This window comes from Gossypium hirsutum, chromosome D09, assembly GCF_007990345.1.
Source record: "Gossypium hirsutum isolate 1008001.06 chromosome D09, Gossypium_hirsutum_v2.1, whole genome shotgun sequence".
Taxonomy (NCBI): Eukaryota; Viridiplantae; Streptophyta; class Magnoliopsida; order Malvales; family Malvaceae; genus Gossypium; species Gossypium hirsutum.
In genome coordinates, this window is record NC_053445.1 from 51,243,673 (window position 1) to 51,257,341 (window position 13,669).

General features: G+C 34.3%; 2 protein-coding genes across 4 annotated transcripts; both read left to right on the plus strand.

Annotated features, from left to right (window-relative positions):
* Positions 1-4,179: 4,179 nt before the first annotated feature.
* Positions 4,180-7,968, plus strand: LOC107928417 (nuclear intron maturase 4, mitochondrial). 3 transcript variants are annotated; one of them, XR_001692609.2, is made up of 3 exons: positions 4,180-4,424; positions 4,711-7,256; positions 7,367-7,968. XR_001692609.2 is itself a non-coding variant. In XM_016859641.2 (2 exons), the coding sequence occupies exons 1-2, from the start codon at positions 4,325-4,327 to the stop codon at positions 7,023-7,025; spliced, it is 2,415 nt and encodes an 804-aa protein (XP_016715130.1). In that variant the 5' UTR covers positions 4,180-4,324; the 3' UTR covers positions 7,026-7,968. The 3 variants fall into 3 exon arrangements, 2 of the variants coding, with proteins under 2 accessions (XP_016715130.1, XP_040957226.1); XM_016859641.2 differs by having other exon boundaries at positions 4,711-7,968; XM_041101292.1 differs by having other exon boundaries at positions 4,309-4,424; positions 4,754-7,968.
* A 771-nt stretch (positions 7,969-8,739) lies between these two features.
* LOC107928572 (disease resistance protein At4g27190) lies at positions 8,740-13,358 on the plus strand. The gene is made up of 2 exons (XM_016859827.2): positions 8,740-8,986; positions 9,728-13,358. Exon 2 carries the CDS (start codon positions 9,729-9,731, stop codon positions 12,717-12,719), a length of 2,991 nt encoding a protein of 996 aa, XP_016715316.1. The 5' UTR covers positions 8,740-8,986; position 9,728; the 3' UTR covers positions 12,720-13,358.
* The last annotated feature ends 311 nt before the right edge of the window (positions 13,359-13,669 follow it).

Consider the following 13,669-nt stretch of genomic DNA (forward strand, 5'->3'; position numbering starts at 1 on the left):
ACACTTAAGAAGTATTAAGTTACTTCTTTTTTATTGTACAGTTGGTGCAGGATAAATTTGATCATGGGTCGAGTCTTCTATCTAGACCTAAAGATCCGCTTGAAAAATAATAGGGTTTAGATAAAAATATAAACACAAAAATGAGCTTAGACAAAAAATAAAACATATTATCTAAAAGAGCCGGGCCTCGAGTAAGATTTTTTGACCCGACCTAAATTTTGCCTAAATTTGTTTTATTTTGCTGTTGTTTATTGTTTTTTTGCGGTTGTTTTACTATAATTTTGCTATTATTTTGTTATTATTTTATTATTGTTTGAATATTGTATAACTCTTATTTTATTATTAATTTTGTTACTATTTTATAGGCATTTGCTTGCTATAATTTTAGTGTTGTTTAAGTATAAATACTTTTTTAATATATTTTCATTTTTTTAGGAGACATTTATTTTAATGTTTTTACTTTTAGTGTATTTAATGTATTATATTTTTAAAATTTGTTTTTATATAAAAAAATTTAATTCGGTCGAGTTGGGCTTGAGTTTAGAATTTTTATTTTGGTCGGGCTTAGAGAATATTTTAAGCCTATTTTTCGAGTCGAGCCAGACCCAAACTTAGAAAACGGGCCTAAAATTTTGCATCAACCCAGCTCATGATCAAGTCTAGTACAAAGTAAAGCACGTTACATTCTCAAAGGGAATATGTAAATTCGAACCTTAAAAACGATATTATTATGAAAACCGATTACGAAACCCAAACATGAATCATAAGATAAACTTGAAAAATACAATAAAATGACATTTCACCCCACATAGAAAGAAAAAAAAAATAAAAGAAGAAAAAGAAGTTGGTTTTCAAATAAAGTTGAAATTCCCAGTAAAGCATTGCGTAGTACAATGAGAGATGAGTTTCCTTTCCCAATTTGGACTCAAATTGTAATTCCAACTAACCATGCCATTACGATGACCACGCATCCCGTCTACCAACATTGATCACGTTTAACGATTCTTTCAACACTTTTTTTATAATATAATCATTTGTATTATACAATAATATTTTATATATTATCGGTTGAGTTTTTAAATTTTAAGATATAATAAAATATTTAAAGAAAAATAAAGCACATGATAATTTTTTAAAATTAATTGTGAAGTAAAAAATATATTATCAGTATATCAAATATTAACTATTTATTATATACATATTTTTGTATAACATCTAGATGACATTATTTTAAACTTGAGCATTTTATTTTTCTTCTTCAATATTTTAATTCTAAAAAAATTGATATAATTATTATTAATACATTCTGAAGTTATTTTTCAATCATATATTAATAAAAAAATTTATTATTATTAAAAATTCTATCACATGTATATATGTGTGTAAATTGCGTATTTAAAACATAAAAGTCTATTTAAATAATATTACTTATTGTAAATACAAAAAAATATTTTTTTATAATTTCTCCAATTAAGTTGGTGCTTGGTTGACTCATAACACCAATACAATCATAGGTTTAAATAATAGTACGTATATATATACAATTGATGGAGGTAATAATGTATACATAATAAAATTAACATGTATAAATAATATTATATTAAAGCGTTGGTTTAATGCTAAATTTAAGGTTTTATTAATTCAATTGATATAGGTTCAAATATCATCATATACATATCTTTTATTAATTTTTAAATAATAAAATTAAAATATTCTCAAATAATATAATTTATTTTAAATATGAAAAAAATATTTTCATAATTTTTTTAATTGAGTTAGTATTTAATTAAGTAATATTAACTCAATTAAGAGTTTGAATAGTAGTATGGATTAAATATAAATTTAATTCGAGTGGTTTTCAATTTTCATTTTTTCCATTGCCACATCAGATAAATTTAATGGAAATTTGTGAGAAATTGACAAGAGATAATGGCAAGAAATATACTTATATTTTAACAAAATTATTAATGTAGTGTAGTGTTTGTACTTTTAATTTGTCATTTTGATACTTATACTTTGTTTCCGTTATCCATTCTAGTACTTGATTGTAACGGTGTCAGTTTCTTTACTGACGCGGCATGTCACTCAACAAGGGCCACCATGTGGCTGGTTGCAGAACTTTGACGAACTAAGGGTGGGTTTGGATGGGCGATTGGGTGTGGTGCGGTGCATTTAGTTTACTTTTTGTCTCACGCTACAGTATCGCTACAGTATCTAATCTCACCGCCACTGCTGTTTTTACACTAACCGTAGGTAAACACACCGCCCATCCAAACTCACCCTAAATGAGTCCCTTATGAGTAAATTTTTTTTCTTTTTTTTTCAGAAAAGCAAAATGTTTAAACACTTTTATACCATTATAAAATTTATAAAAATTTAAAATATAAAGTTTTTATAAATTCATTCAAAAGTATAAAAATTTAAACGAGTGTTTAGACATTTTGAGAGATTGGAGTTAGAGAAGTTCAAATGTTGAAAGTGTTTTTGTGGCTTTTGAAAAAAATTTCGGGAAACCTAATCAAAGCATTCAAAAGAGGGAATGAAGAGCAACAATTAGGTGCCATTTCCGAGCCAGAAAAATGACCAATCATGGTGGTGTGGGCTAGGTGCTGGCTAGGGTTGAGGGAGGAAGAAGAAGGAGAAAAAAAGAAAATGAGGAGAAATAGGGGGAAAGAAAAGAAAAGAAAAGAAAAGAAATCAAAAGAATCCGCGTTGAAAATAAAAAGGAAAATATATTATTTTTATTCATGTTTTTTAGTTTAGAAAAGGAAGAGGAAATGGAAAAATTTCATGCAAGCCCCCCTTTTTTTTTTTACCCTTAATCATTCACCACTCTAATCGAGCTCACTTTGCCATGTCACTCATCCGATGGTCCATATGTCAGTTTCTAACCATTTTTTTAGTACCAAATAATAGACAGAAAAAAAAAAGTTCATAATAATAGAGTCACCTGCCGTTAATTAATGCCTTTAAAATTTTTAAAAATTATATAAATAAGATACATGATGATTTGTTAACCTTATAGAAACTAAATAATTCATCCTTAGTGTATCAAATAATAATTTTTATTATAATATTAAAGTGAAAATTTATTAGTAAAAAAGGTGGGAGTGAAAAATAATTGAGAGCAATGTGAGTAGCTATGAGCATAACCAACATCCATGGGGTGAATGCTTTAACATCCATGGAAGAACGAGATCGAGAGTTAACCTCATTTCACTTTTTTTTTTATTCATCATACATAAATATCTTGTATTAAAATGGTCCTAATTGTGCTTTTGAGCTTTTTTGGCCATCAACTTTTATTCTATTTTCTAAATTGCTTTTTTTTTAAACAAATTTGATAAAATTACGGTTAAAAAAGTTAATAGGATGATATGAAATTTTATATGTGGAATATTTAAAATTAAAAAATATCTCTTAATTTAAATAAAATAAATGTAATTATCATCTAACAAACGTATGCATTCATTTTGAAATATTTTTTTAGATAATTACGCTTATTTTCTTTAAATTAATAGTTATTTTTTAACTTCATGAATTATTTATTTTATTATTTTCCACATGTAATTATTTTATTGGATTATCTAAGTAATAAATTATATCTCATTAAAAATATTCCACATACGAAATTCCACATCATTCCGTTAACTTTTTGTAATGGTACGTTCATGAAATCTGTTAACAAAAGTAATTTGAAAAAAAGAAAAAAAGTTTATGATAAAAAAAGACTCAAAAATACAATTAGGACCATTTTGACAAAACATGTAAACATTAGTTGCCAAATTTATCATTAAGCCAAATATTATTGAATAAGATATTATTAGTAACATTTAAAATTATATATAATAGATGTTCAAAAAACTTATATATATAATAGTTGTTCAAAAAACTTATATATAATAAATGAATATTATATATAAAGAATATCTTTTATATTTTTAGTACAAAATATATATATATATATTTCTTTAAAGATTAGTTTTCTACAAATAACGTTTAACACAAACAAAATTAGGGTACATTACCGGTATTACTAAATAATAATCCTCGTTTTAATCATAAAATTCATTTCTAACCATTATCAAATTTAGATTATTTTGATCCATGAAATTAGACAAGAGTCCAAAAATTTGGGCCTAGTATTTGGGTCAAAATATAAAATACTGTTCAATCTTCTTCTTCTTCTTCCCAGCCAGGAGGTCTTTTCCACACTTTCGATTATGTTTTAGACCCATAGTCCGTGTCGTGCACAGACTCGGTGTCTCGTCCGCACCGGCACGCCGGCCATGAACAACTATTCCTTGTAAAAAAGGTCATAGTAATGCGGTTTCGGGGTTTGTTTACTGTTTCCATAGGGAAGTTGAAGGGATTTTCCCTTTCTCAACCAATGAACTTAACACCAACTTTTTTCAGAGATGAAGGTATGCTTTTTTACAGCTTTGCGTTTGAATTTTATTTAGTGTTTGATATCTCTACTGTAATTAGTTCTTGTCTAGCATTTGAGATTAATGCTTCGTTTGTAGCTTTGAATTTCATTGAGTAATAGATAGGTCAAAAACCATTGACGGGGTTTTATGGATTGTATGTTTTTCTTACTATAATCTCATACATGTTTCCTATGATGTAATAAATTGGTATATTTTTCTAAAAGGATGATTGGGTTTTCTGTTTGTTTGGTTAAATTCTAATAGTTAAACATTTTAATAGGAAAACCAGTTGAAAAGCTTCAAGCTTTGATTTGTTATTCTAGTTTTTCAACCAATGGTGACTTAAAGAAAGGCTATGAGAAGATGATGTTGGCAAAGGACTTGGCATGTCTTGTTGAGGAATCATCTCATAAAGATGAGAGGAAAGTTAAGAGCAGGATGGAGCTTAAGAGGTCGATTGAGCTTCGCGTAAAGAAGAGAGTAAAGGAGCAATTCATTGATGGGAAGTTTCGTAACTTAATGGTCAATGTGATTGCCGTTCCAATTACGCTTCAAGATGCTTATAATTGCATTAAGCTCAACTCAAATGTCGACATATCGGTGAAGGATGATTCTATATGTTTTAATTCCCTTGCAAAAGAGCTCCTTGATGGGAGTTTTGACGTTGGAGAAGATACTGTCTCATTCTCGACAAGAGGTGTTGCCAAAGAAGTCCTTATCCTTCCAAATCCTAAGATGATAATTGTTCAAGAAGCTATCAGAATGGTTTTGGAAGTTGTTTACAGGCCCCATTTTTCTAAAATTTCACATGGTTGTCGAACTGGGAGGGGTCACCTGACTGCATTGAGATACATCAAGAAACAGGTTTCTAGTCCAAGTTGGTGGTTCCCATTAATTTTAAACAAAAAGGTTGATGCTAATATCATCGCGAAGCTCATTTCGAAATTGGAGGAGAAGATAGAAGACGACCAGTTATATGTTATTATCCGAAGCATGTTTGATGCACAAGTCCTCAATTTTGAGTTTGGTGGTTTCCCAAAAGGCCATGGCCTTCCACAGGAGGGCGTATTATCCCCGATATTAATGAACGTGTATCTTGACTTCTTCGATCAAGAATTTTATAGATTATCCATGAGATATGAGGCCCTTCATCAAGGAGATGATAAGGATGAAGATAAGTCACATTCCAAGCTACGGAACTGGTTTAGGAGACAGTTAAAGGAAAATGATCTTAAATGCACAACTAATGACAATTCGGGCCCAAGAATTTATTGTTGTCGTTTTATGGATGAGATATTTTTTGTAGTTTCTGGTTCCAAAGATATTGCTCTTAGTTTCAAGTCTGAGATTGTAGATTTTTTAAAGAATTCTTTGCGCTTGGATGTTGATGATGAACAAACCGGAGTTCTACCTTGTGATGGGTCTAACGGTAGTCGCTTTTTAGGAGCTTTGGTTAAAAGACGTGTTCAAGAAGGTCCAGCTACAAGTGCTGTGCACAAGTTAAAGGAAAAAGTACGGCTATTTGCTTCTCAAAAACAAGATGCTTGGAATGTCGGGTGTGTTAGAATCGGGAAGAAATGGTTGGCTCATGGTTTAAAGAAGGTTAAGGAGTCAGAAATTAAGCATTTAGCAGATAGTGGCTCTACTTTGAGTAAAGTTTCTTGTTTCCGTAAAGCTGGGATGGAGACTGATCATTGGTACAAGGTCTTAATGAAAGTATGGTTGCAAGACATTAAAGCCAAAGCAGCAGAGAACGAGGAATCTATCTTGTCTAAGTATGTTGCTGAACCGGCCCTTCCTCATGAACTAAAGGAATCTTATTATGAATTTATGAAGTGTGCAGATGAATATGTTTCTTCCGAAACAGCTACTACACTTGCTCTTTTACCAAATTCAAGCTCAAACTCTGGATCTGTCACGATCACTGAGATTCTTGCTCCAACTGATGCCATAAAGAAGCGACTGTTCCGATATGGATTGACCACCTCTGAAGGATATCCTCGTGCAGCTTCACTTCTCGTTTTACAAGACAGCATCCAAATAATTGACTGGTTTTCGGGAATTGTCCGTCGATGGCTTCAGTGGTATCAAGATTATGACAACTTCAACGAGGTCAAGCTTTTAATTTCTAGTTTACTGCGGAAATCCTGTGTTCGTACTCTAGCAACAAAATATAGGATTCATGAAAGTGAAATAGAGAAACAATTTGATTCGGAACTATGCCGAATCCCCTCGATAGAAGAGGTGGAGCAAGAGCTGACATATGAAACATCATATTCTCACCCATTTGATAATGACGAAGCATTGATGTATGGAATTTCATATAGTGGTTTGTGTCTGCTATCACTGGCAAGAATGGTGAGCCAGTCAAGGCCTTGCAATTGTTTTGTTTTGGGTTGCTCAGTGGCAGCACCGAGTGTTTATACTCTCCATGTTATGGAGAGACAGAAATTTCCGGGTTGGAAGACAGGATTCACAAGTTGTATCCATCCAAGCTTGAATAAAAGGCGAATCGGATTGTGCAAGAAACATTTAAAGGACTTATATCTTGGTCATATATCACTTCAGTCTATTGATTTTGGGGCATGGAAGTGATGCTGTCAACAAAGCCAAAAAATATCATTTAAACAGTAGACTCTTGAGAAGAATGGAGAAACCAAACGAATTGCCGAACCGGTTTGTGTAGGTGGTTTGCTGCCTATATTCGGTATTAATAGTAAAACACCTCACAAGGAAAAATGAGCTCGGGAAACGATGTACCAATGGCAAAGAGTGGGAAGAATATTACGGGTCATTTGAACTCATCTATGACGATCTTCCTGCGAAGTAAGTGTTGTTTTCCTTTACCTAAAGAAACTACTTGAGATCATATTATTGATGAACACATGACATAGCACATATGTAAAGTCCGATACCGTTGTTACTTCATGAAATAGCATGGAAGGTAGGAATCGGCGGTCATCATCCGTGTCTCCAGACTGGGAAGCCTCAAAGGGGTCTTCATAGAGAACTGCAGTTGGTTATTACAGCTTCCTCATCAGACAGGGGATCTCTAGAGTCTTGAAAGTTGAGAAATCTTAAATGTTTGACAGTTTTGTTCGCAGAAGTTGCCAACCAAAATCATGTCACTGCAGGAAAACTATACGACCATTGATTCTGGCAACTGCATTCAGAACAGAAGTCTTGAATCCCGAGGGGATTCTAGCAACCCGTGTCAATCCCAAGCCCCCTGCTAGCCTCCCCTAGATCTGTCCCGGCCAGCCCCTTGCAAGTCTCCCTTTTGGTCCACCCCTGCTTATATACCATGACATGGTTGTATGATCTGGATTCATTTGGAAGATGGGAGGGAGTGGAATACTGCATTTCTTTTTTCTTTTTCTTGGTCAATTCAGAATATCCGTTGAAATTACCATGAAAGTGAGCTGCGGGACAAAACCTGTGGATTTGACATTATACTAAAAATTCATGTGACATATACAATTCAATTTGATGCTATAAATTACATGGAAACATATAAGATCATTTTATGAGAATTGAATATAATGTTTTTCAAGATATTTTAAAGCAACCGGAATTAACATTCCTCTCAGCTATGTTATTTTAATTTGAAGTTGAATGTGAAATATGGATATGCTCATATTTTAATTTTTTATAAACTTAATAAATTATATGGTTAAAATATAAACTAGTGTAATTTATAAGTAAAGAGAGAATGCTTTACTTATGTAATGGAGTTCTTTTTATCCCTTAAACCAATCCCTTAATTTTTTTTAAAGGGATGCATTGCTAATTCTGTTAGTGTAATTCTTTTAGTATAAATTAGTAATTAAACTCTAAACCTTAAAAAATTACAAAATAGTCAATGAACCACTTATAAATTTTCATTTAAGATATTGGACTTTTAAAATTGTTATTGTATGACAGTTTAATTTTTTTCATGAAACAATTTTGTCATAAATCTGTAAACTAAAATTTAAATAGTTTTTTTTCTAATCTTTGATACTAACTGTCAAATTGATTTGAATCTAAAGAAAAATATATGTTCTTCAACTTGTCGATGGGTTATACTTTATTTATCAATGTCACTTAGAGTTTACTAGTAGGATTTAAAAAAAACTTAATAACCAAATAACTTAAATAAAAATTTTTAAATATTTTGATAATCATTTTATAATTTTTTAAAATTAAGTAATATTGGTCGGAAAAGTTAAAACTTTTCGAAAAAGTATATTTTCCTGTATAGAAAAAAACAAAAGTAGGAAAAGTTGAAGGAAATAAAGTGCGGTCAGAACAAGGCCGAAGGATGAGTGGGTCCTTATGCTCTCTATCATTGGGTCTGGCTGGCACATTGACTTGCTTCCTTTAAATCCCTTTGTAAGGTTATTGAGCTTGACACAACTGGCTGGTCTGGTCTGCCTCAGCTTAAGCTCAAGCTCCAGCTCCAGCTCCAGCTCAAGTCAGGTCAACTTCTAGGAAGACAGACACTAAATCTCAAACCCCAACCCAGTTTTCAGACAGAACACAAAACTGAAGTAAGCAAGATCAAGTGTTTCCAGGTATGCCCACTTTCTTCTCTCTTTTTTTTTTCTTGTCTGAATATGAACTGTGTTGAGTTTGCTGCAAAATGAGCTACAATGTCATATCTTGTTATTGCTTGTAACTAGTAGCTTGGATCTTCACAATTTTGACTTCAATTAAGTGTCTTCTTTCATGTGTATAGCTCTTGTGTTTCTTGGAATCCACGACCTTTTTGGGGTATTCTTTGAATAAGACTTTCTTGAAAGTTGAGAAGTTTCAAAAAAAAAAAAGGGTAAATTGCATGTAATTTGTTCATCTTTGGGAAGTTTTACAGATTTTTGTAAAGATTTTGTTACTTCTAAGTTTCTGTTGAAAGTTGGATAAGGTTATCCATTTCAATTTGCTCTTGGTTATTGGATGATAGGGAAGGTTGATTTTGGTAGGGTTGACTCAATTTTAGTTTTAACCAGAGTGACCATAAATGTTGGGAAATAATGCAAAATTTAGCTCTTGAAAGGAACAAAGAATAATGTACTAATTTATAAACCACCAGCGTTGGAGCCTCAAAACTCGATGAGATAAAGTCTTTTATGTGCTAGATGTAATGCCAATGAGATCCATCTCTGTGATTTTGCAGTGATATGCAATTGCAACTACCAATTCGTGTGGTCTTACAATTAAGAAAATATGATATATATATATATGTGTGTACATATATATTTGTTACTGCTTCATAACAAGACATGGTTTCAGCTATACTGATTTACTTGCATTGGCAGCATGGAAGCAGTGGCGGTGCAAGCTGGTGGACAAGCTGTTGGTTCACTGATTACACCAGCAGTTGAAGGTGGAAAGGGTATTTTCAACTGTTTGCGGCGCAAATATGCCTATGTGAAGAATATACGAGAGAATTTTGTCAAGCTTGTGAAGGAGGAAGGATATTTGTCTAATGACGATGCGGATGTTAAAACAGAGTTGGAGAGGAACAAATCAACAAAAGAAAAGACAAACAGATGTGAAACCTGGCTCAATGAGGTCGGAAATATGAAACAGGAGATTGAAAAACTTAAGGTTGACTACAGAAATACCAGCCCGTATTTTTGCGGACTATGTCCATTTCCGAGTTTGCTAAAGCTTGGCAAGCGTATTGTGAAGAAGACAACAGAGGTAGTTGAGCTGAGGAATCAAAGACGTCAAATAACTATAATGCATGAGAAGCCACCGGCACCACCGGTTCCCGTTATAGAGAAGCATGCTTGGAAAAAAAGTGATGTACCATCATTTGATTCGCATGTAGAAACACTGGCAGAGTGGCTAGAGGATGAGAACTTGAAAAGAATCTGCATATGGGGACCTCCGGGTGTCGGGAAGACCAAGATAATGGGAATGTTGCATGACAGGGTTGGTAAATCTGGTAAATTTTACATCATCTTTTGGGTGAATGTAACAGCCAAAGGGAGAATAAGAGACATACAGGATAAAATATGGGAGCGTTTAGATATGAAAGTAGACGGCAACTATGGTGCTGATCAAAGAGCAAACATGATATCCGAAAAGCTAATGGACAAGAGCTATGTATTGTTTCTTGATCTCGATGACATTGTCTCAGAGATTGATCTTGGAGAAGTTGGAATTCATGATGAACACAAGCATGGAAAAGTGGTATTTGCTTGCAGATACAAGAACAACAATATCTGTGGAGGCACGGATGAAGAGATGAACGTGCAGAGATTATCAGACAAGGATGCTGAAAGCTTTTTTTGGGAAATGGTTGGTTCTGATCTTAAGAGTAATCCCGATATCAAGCCAGTTGCGAAACTCATCATCAAAGAATGTGGTGGCATGCCGCTCTTGATCAAGTTAATTGGCAATAAATTGGCAAAAGTGGATGACCCTGCAATATGGCGAGATTTGTTGTCCCAATTAAGGTCACCGACAATGGAACCGCAAGAACCACTGGAAGAAGTTTACAAGGCTTTTAAACTTGTCTATGAAAAACTACTAGAAGAGGAGAAGCCTTGTTTGCTGTATTGGGCAGTGTTTCCTGCAGGTTACGAAATTTCTCGAGACCATATAATTGATTGTTGGAGAGCGGAGCAGTTCTTTTCAAGCCAAAAAAAACTTTCTAGTACACGTGACAGTGGGCATAGAATATTAGATACGTTTGCGAGGAATTCTTTACTAGAAAAGGGAAGAAAATTGGGGCATTTCAAGATGTACGAGTTTTTTCAACGGGTGGCATTAAGGATAGCAAATCTTGAAAAGAACTTAAAATTTTTCGTCACCGAGGATGAAAACATTATAGACGAAGAGTGGGAACGTGCAAGGAGAGTGTCACTTATTCGGGTTCGCCGATCTACTCTTCCAAAAAGACCCCAATGTTGTGGGATCTTGACATTGTTACTGCAGGAGAGTAGCTTGACCGAATTTCCAAGGGAATTCTTCGGCTATATGTGTGGCCTTCAAGTTCTGAACTTGCACGAAATACGAATCACTTCACTTCCATCATCGATATGCAGCTTAACAAATCTGAAAGGGCTGTTTATAAACAACTGTAGTCAATTAGTACAGCTTCCTTCTCAGATTGGGGATCTCCAGCATCTTGAAATCCTTGATATACGTCAGACCAGTCTCTATAGTTTGCCCGTTGAGATTGGAGAATTGTTCAATCTAAAATGTTTGAGAGTTTCATTCACAGAAGATGTTGGCAACTACAACCATGTCGAAGAAGTGAAGCCGATGATTCCTTCTAAAGTGATTGTAAGGCTTTCTAAGTTAGAAGAACTAAGCATTGATGTGAGCCATAGCAGCAGCAGATATCAAAATGCTGCCGAAATTATCCGTGAAATTTCTGAGTTGGAAGAGTTAACCACACTTTGTTTCTTCTTCCCCGAGATGGCATCTTTCAACTCTTTCATCCAGAATAGCAAATCATGGACAGGAAGCAATAGCTTCAGATCATTCAACATCGTTGTTGGTTGCCGGAGAAACAATCCTGCTTCTGAATTTAGAGTCTTCGAATGTCCAGCCGAGAAGCATCTGAGGTTTTATGCGGGAAACGAATTTCCAAATGCGATTTTAGAGGTACTAAAGCAAGCCAAAGCGCTCGAACTGATCGGTCACCAAACTGCTCCCAGTTTATCAGGCTTCAGAGCTGATAACTTGCAAGGAGTGGAAGAATGTATTGTCGAGGAATGTAACCAGATGGAGAACATCATAGATAGAGACCAAACAAGTATTGCATTTCAAGACAATGACAGCATAGGTGTTGAATTCGAAAACTTGAAAATCCTACACATTTGCAATCTCCCGAAACTAAAAGGTATCTGGCGGGGCTCGATTAAATCTAACAGCCTCTGTAGCCTTACAACTCTCTCGTTAAAAGGATGCAACAGCATAGGTGTGCTTTTTTCACAGGGAATGATCATACGACTCTCTCAGCTAGAAAAGCTGGAGGTGAAGGACTGCTGCCTCTTGAAGGAGATTATCGAAGATGGAAGTACAGTCGAACCCCACTCCTTTCCCAAGTTGAAGTATTTGCAGCTCCATGACTTGCCGGAATTATGCTCGATTTCTCATATCTCCTTGAATTGGCCTTCCTTGGAGACAGTATTGATCAAGCCATGCATGAAGCTAAGAAATTTACCACACACAATTAAAAATGCATCAAAACTAAAAACGATTCACTGCACAGAAGAATGGTGGAATCAACAGGATTGGCCAAATGACACTAATAAAGATGATTTCAAAAACTTCCTGAGTTTCATATGATAAGAGGAGCCTCAACTAGGGCCAAGACATCCCAAGCAAAAGGCATTATTGAAGAGACGGTTGAAGATTTAGTGAGAATCAACTAGGGCCAAGTATTCTTAGCTGAGTTGGCTCATGTGATAGCCGAGACCCAGTGGGAATTGGTCATTGTTACATTTTTTGTCCTTGAACTTCTTCTCCAAAGATTTTTCATATGTATGGAGATTCACCCAGCCTTCAACCAATGAGGTAAACTCTCTCCTCATAATCATACTCCTACCTCTCGATGGTTTCTCGTTTTTTTTCCATTTGGTATTGGGTGTGATTAGAATAGGACTACCCCCTTCGTTTTGCATGTTTTCCCTTCCTTTGTCTCAGCCAGTTACTATGTTGCGCTTTATCGAGTTGAAGAAACATTGTGTGCAGCCTGCCAGAGTGGCATTGTCTCCAACAGCGAGACATTGAATCCTTTTTAAGTTAAAAGTCCTATAACACGAAAATATGTGGTTAGCTAAGTTCGTGTTGAATTTTCTCAATGACTGTTCTTTTGTTTTTGAGTGAATGCTAGGTTTTCTGTTAGTTCATTGTAATCACTTCGTGTGCATTAATGGCTGTATTTCAGAATTCTTTGGTTTTAAATTTCTTGATTCATTCTTTGCATGTTTGGATGTGAGTATGAAAATGTGATCGTCCAAAGACCCACCACCAGACGGTCTGCTTCCGGGAGCTGATACAAAGGTTCCATTTTCTGAAGCAGATGCAGACTTGGCGGATTGGGTCTGAAAGTTGAGAACCCTTGGGTTTTGATTATTATTTGGGAAGGATTTGAATTTGCTATCTCTATCGGGTGTATATAGTTGGTTATTTTATTCTGTTTTTCGATGTTCATTAGAGACTCAATTCAAAATCAACACTAAATGATTGGACCAATTGTTTAGAAAATTACAAAAATGAAACAAGAGGTTGATGCC

Excerpts from the sequence above, each read along its gene's own strand:
- LOC107928417 (XM_016859641.2), top strand. The coding sequence starts at position 4,325 with ATGCGGTTTCGGGGTTTGTTTACTGTTTCCATAGGGAAGTTGAAGGGA. Across the intron at positions 4,425-4,710 it reads AACTTTTTTCAGAGATGAAG|GAAAACCAGTTGAAAAGCTT; the intron begins GTATGCTTTTTT and ends ACATTTTAATAG.
- LOC107928572 (XM_016859827.2), top strand. The coding sequence starts at position 9,729 with ATGGAAGCAGTGGCGGTGCAAGCTGGTGGACAAGCTGTTGGTTCACTG.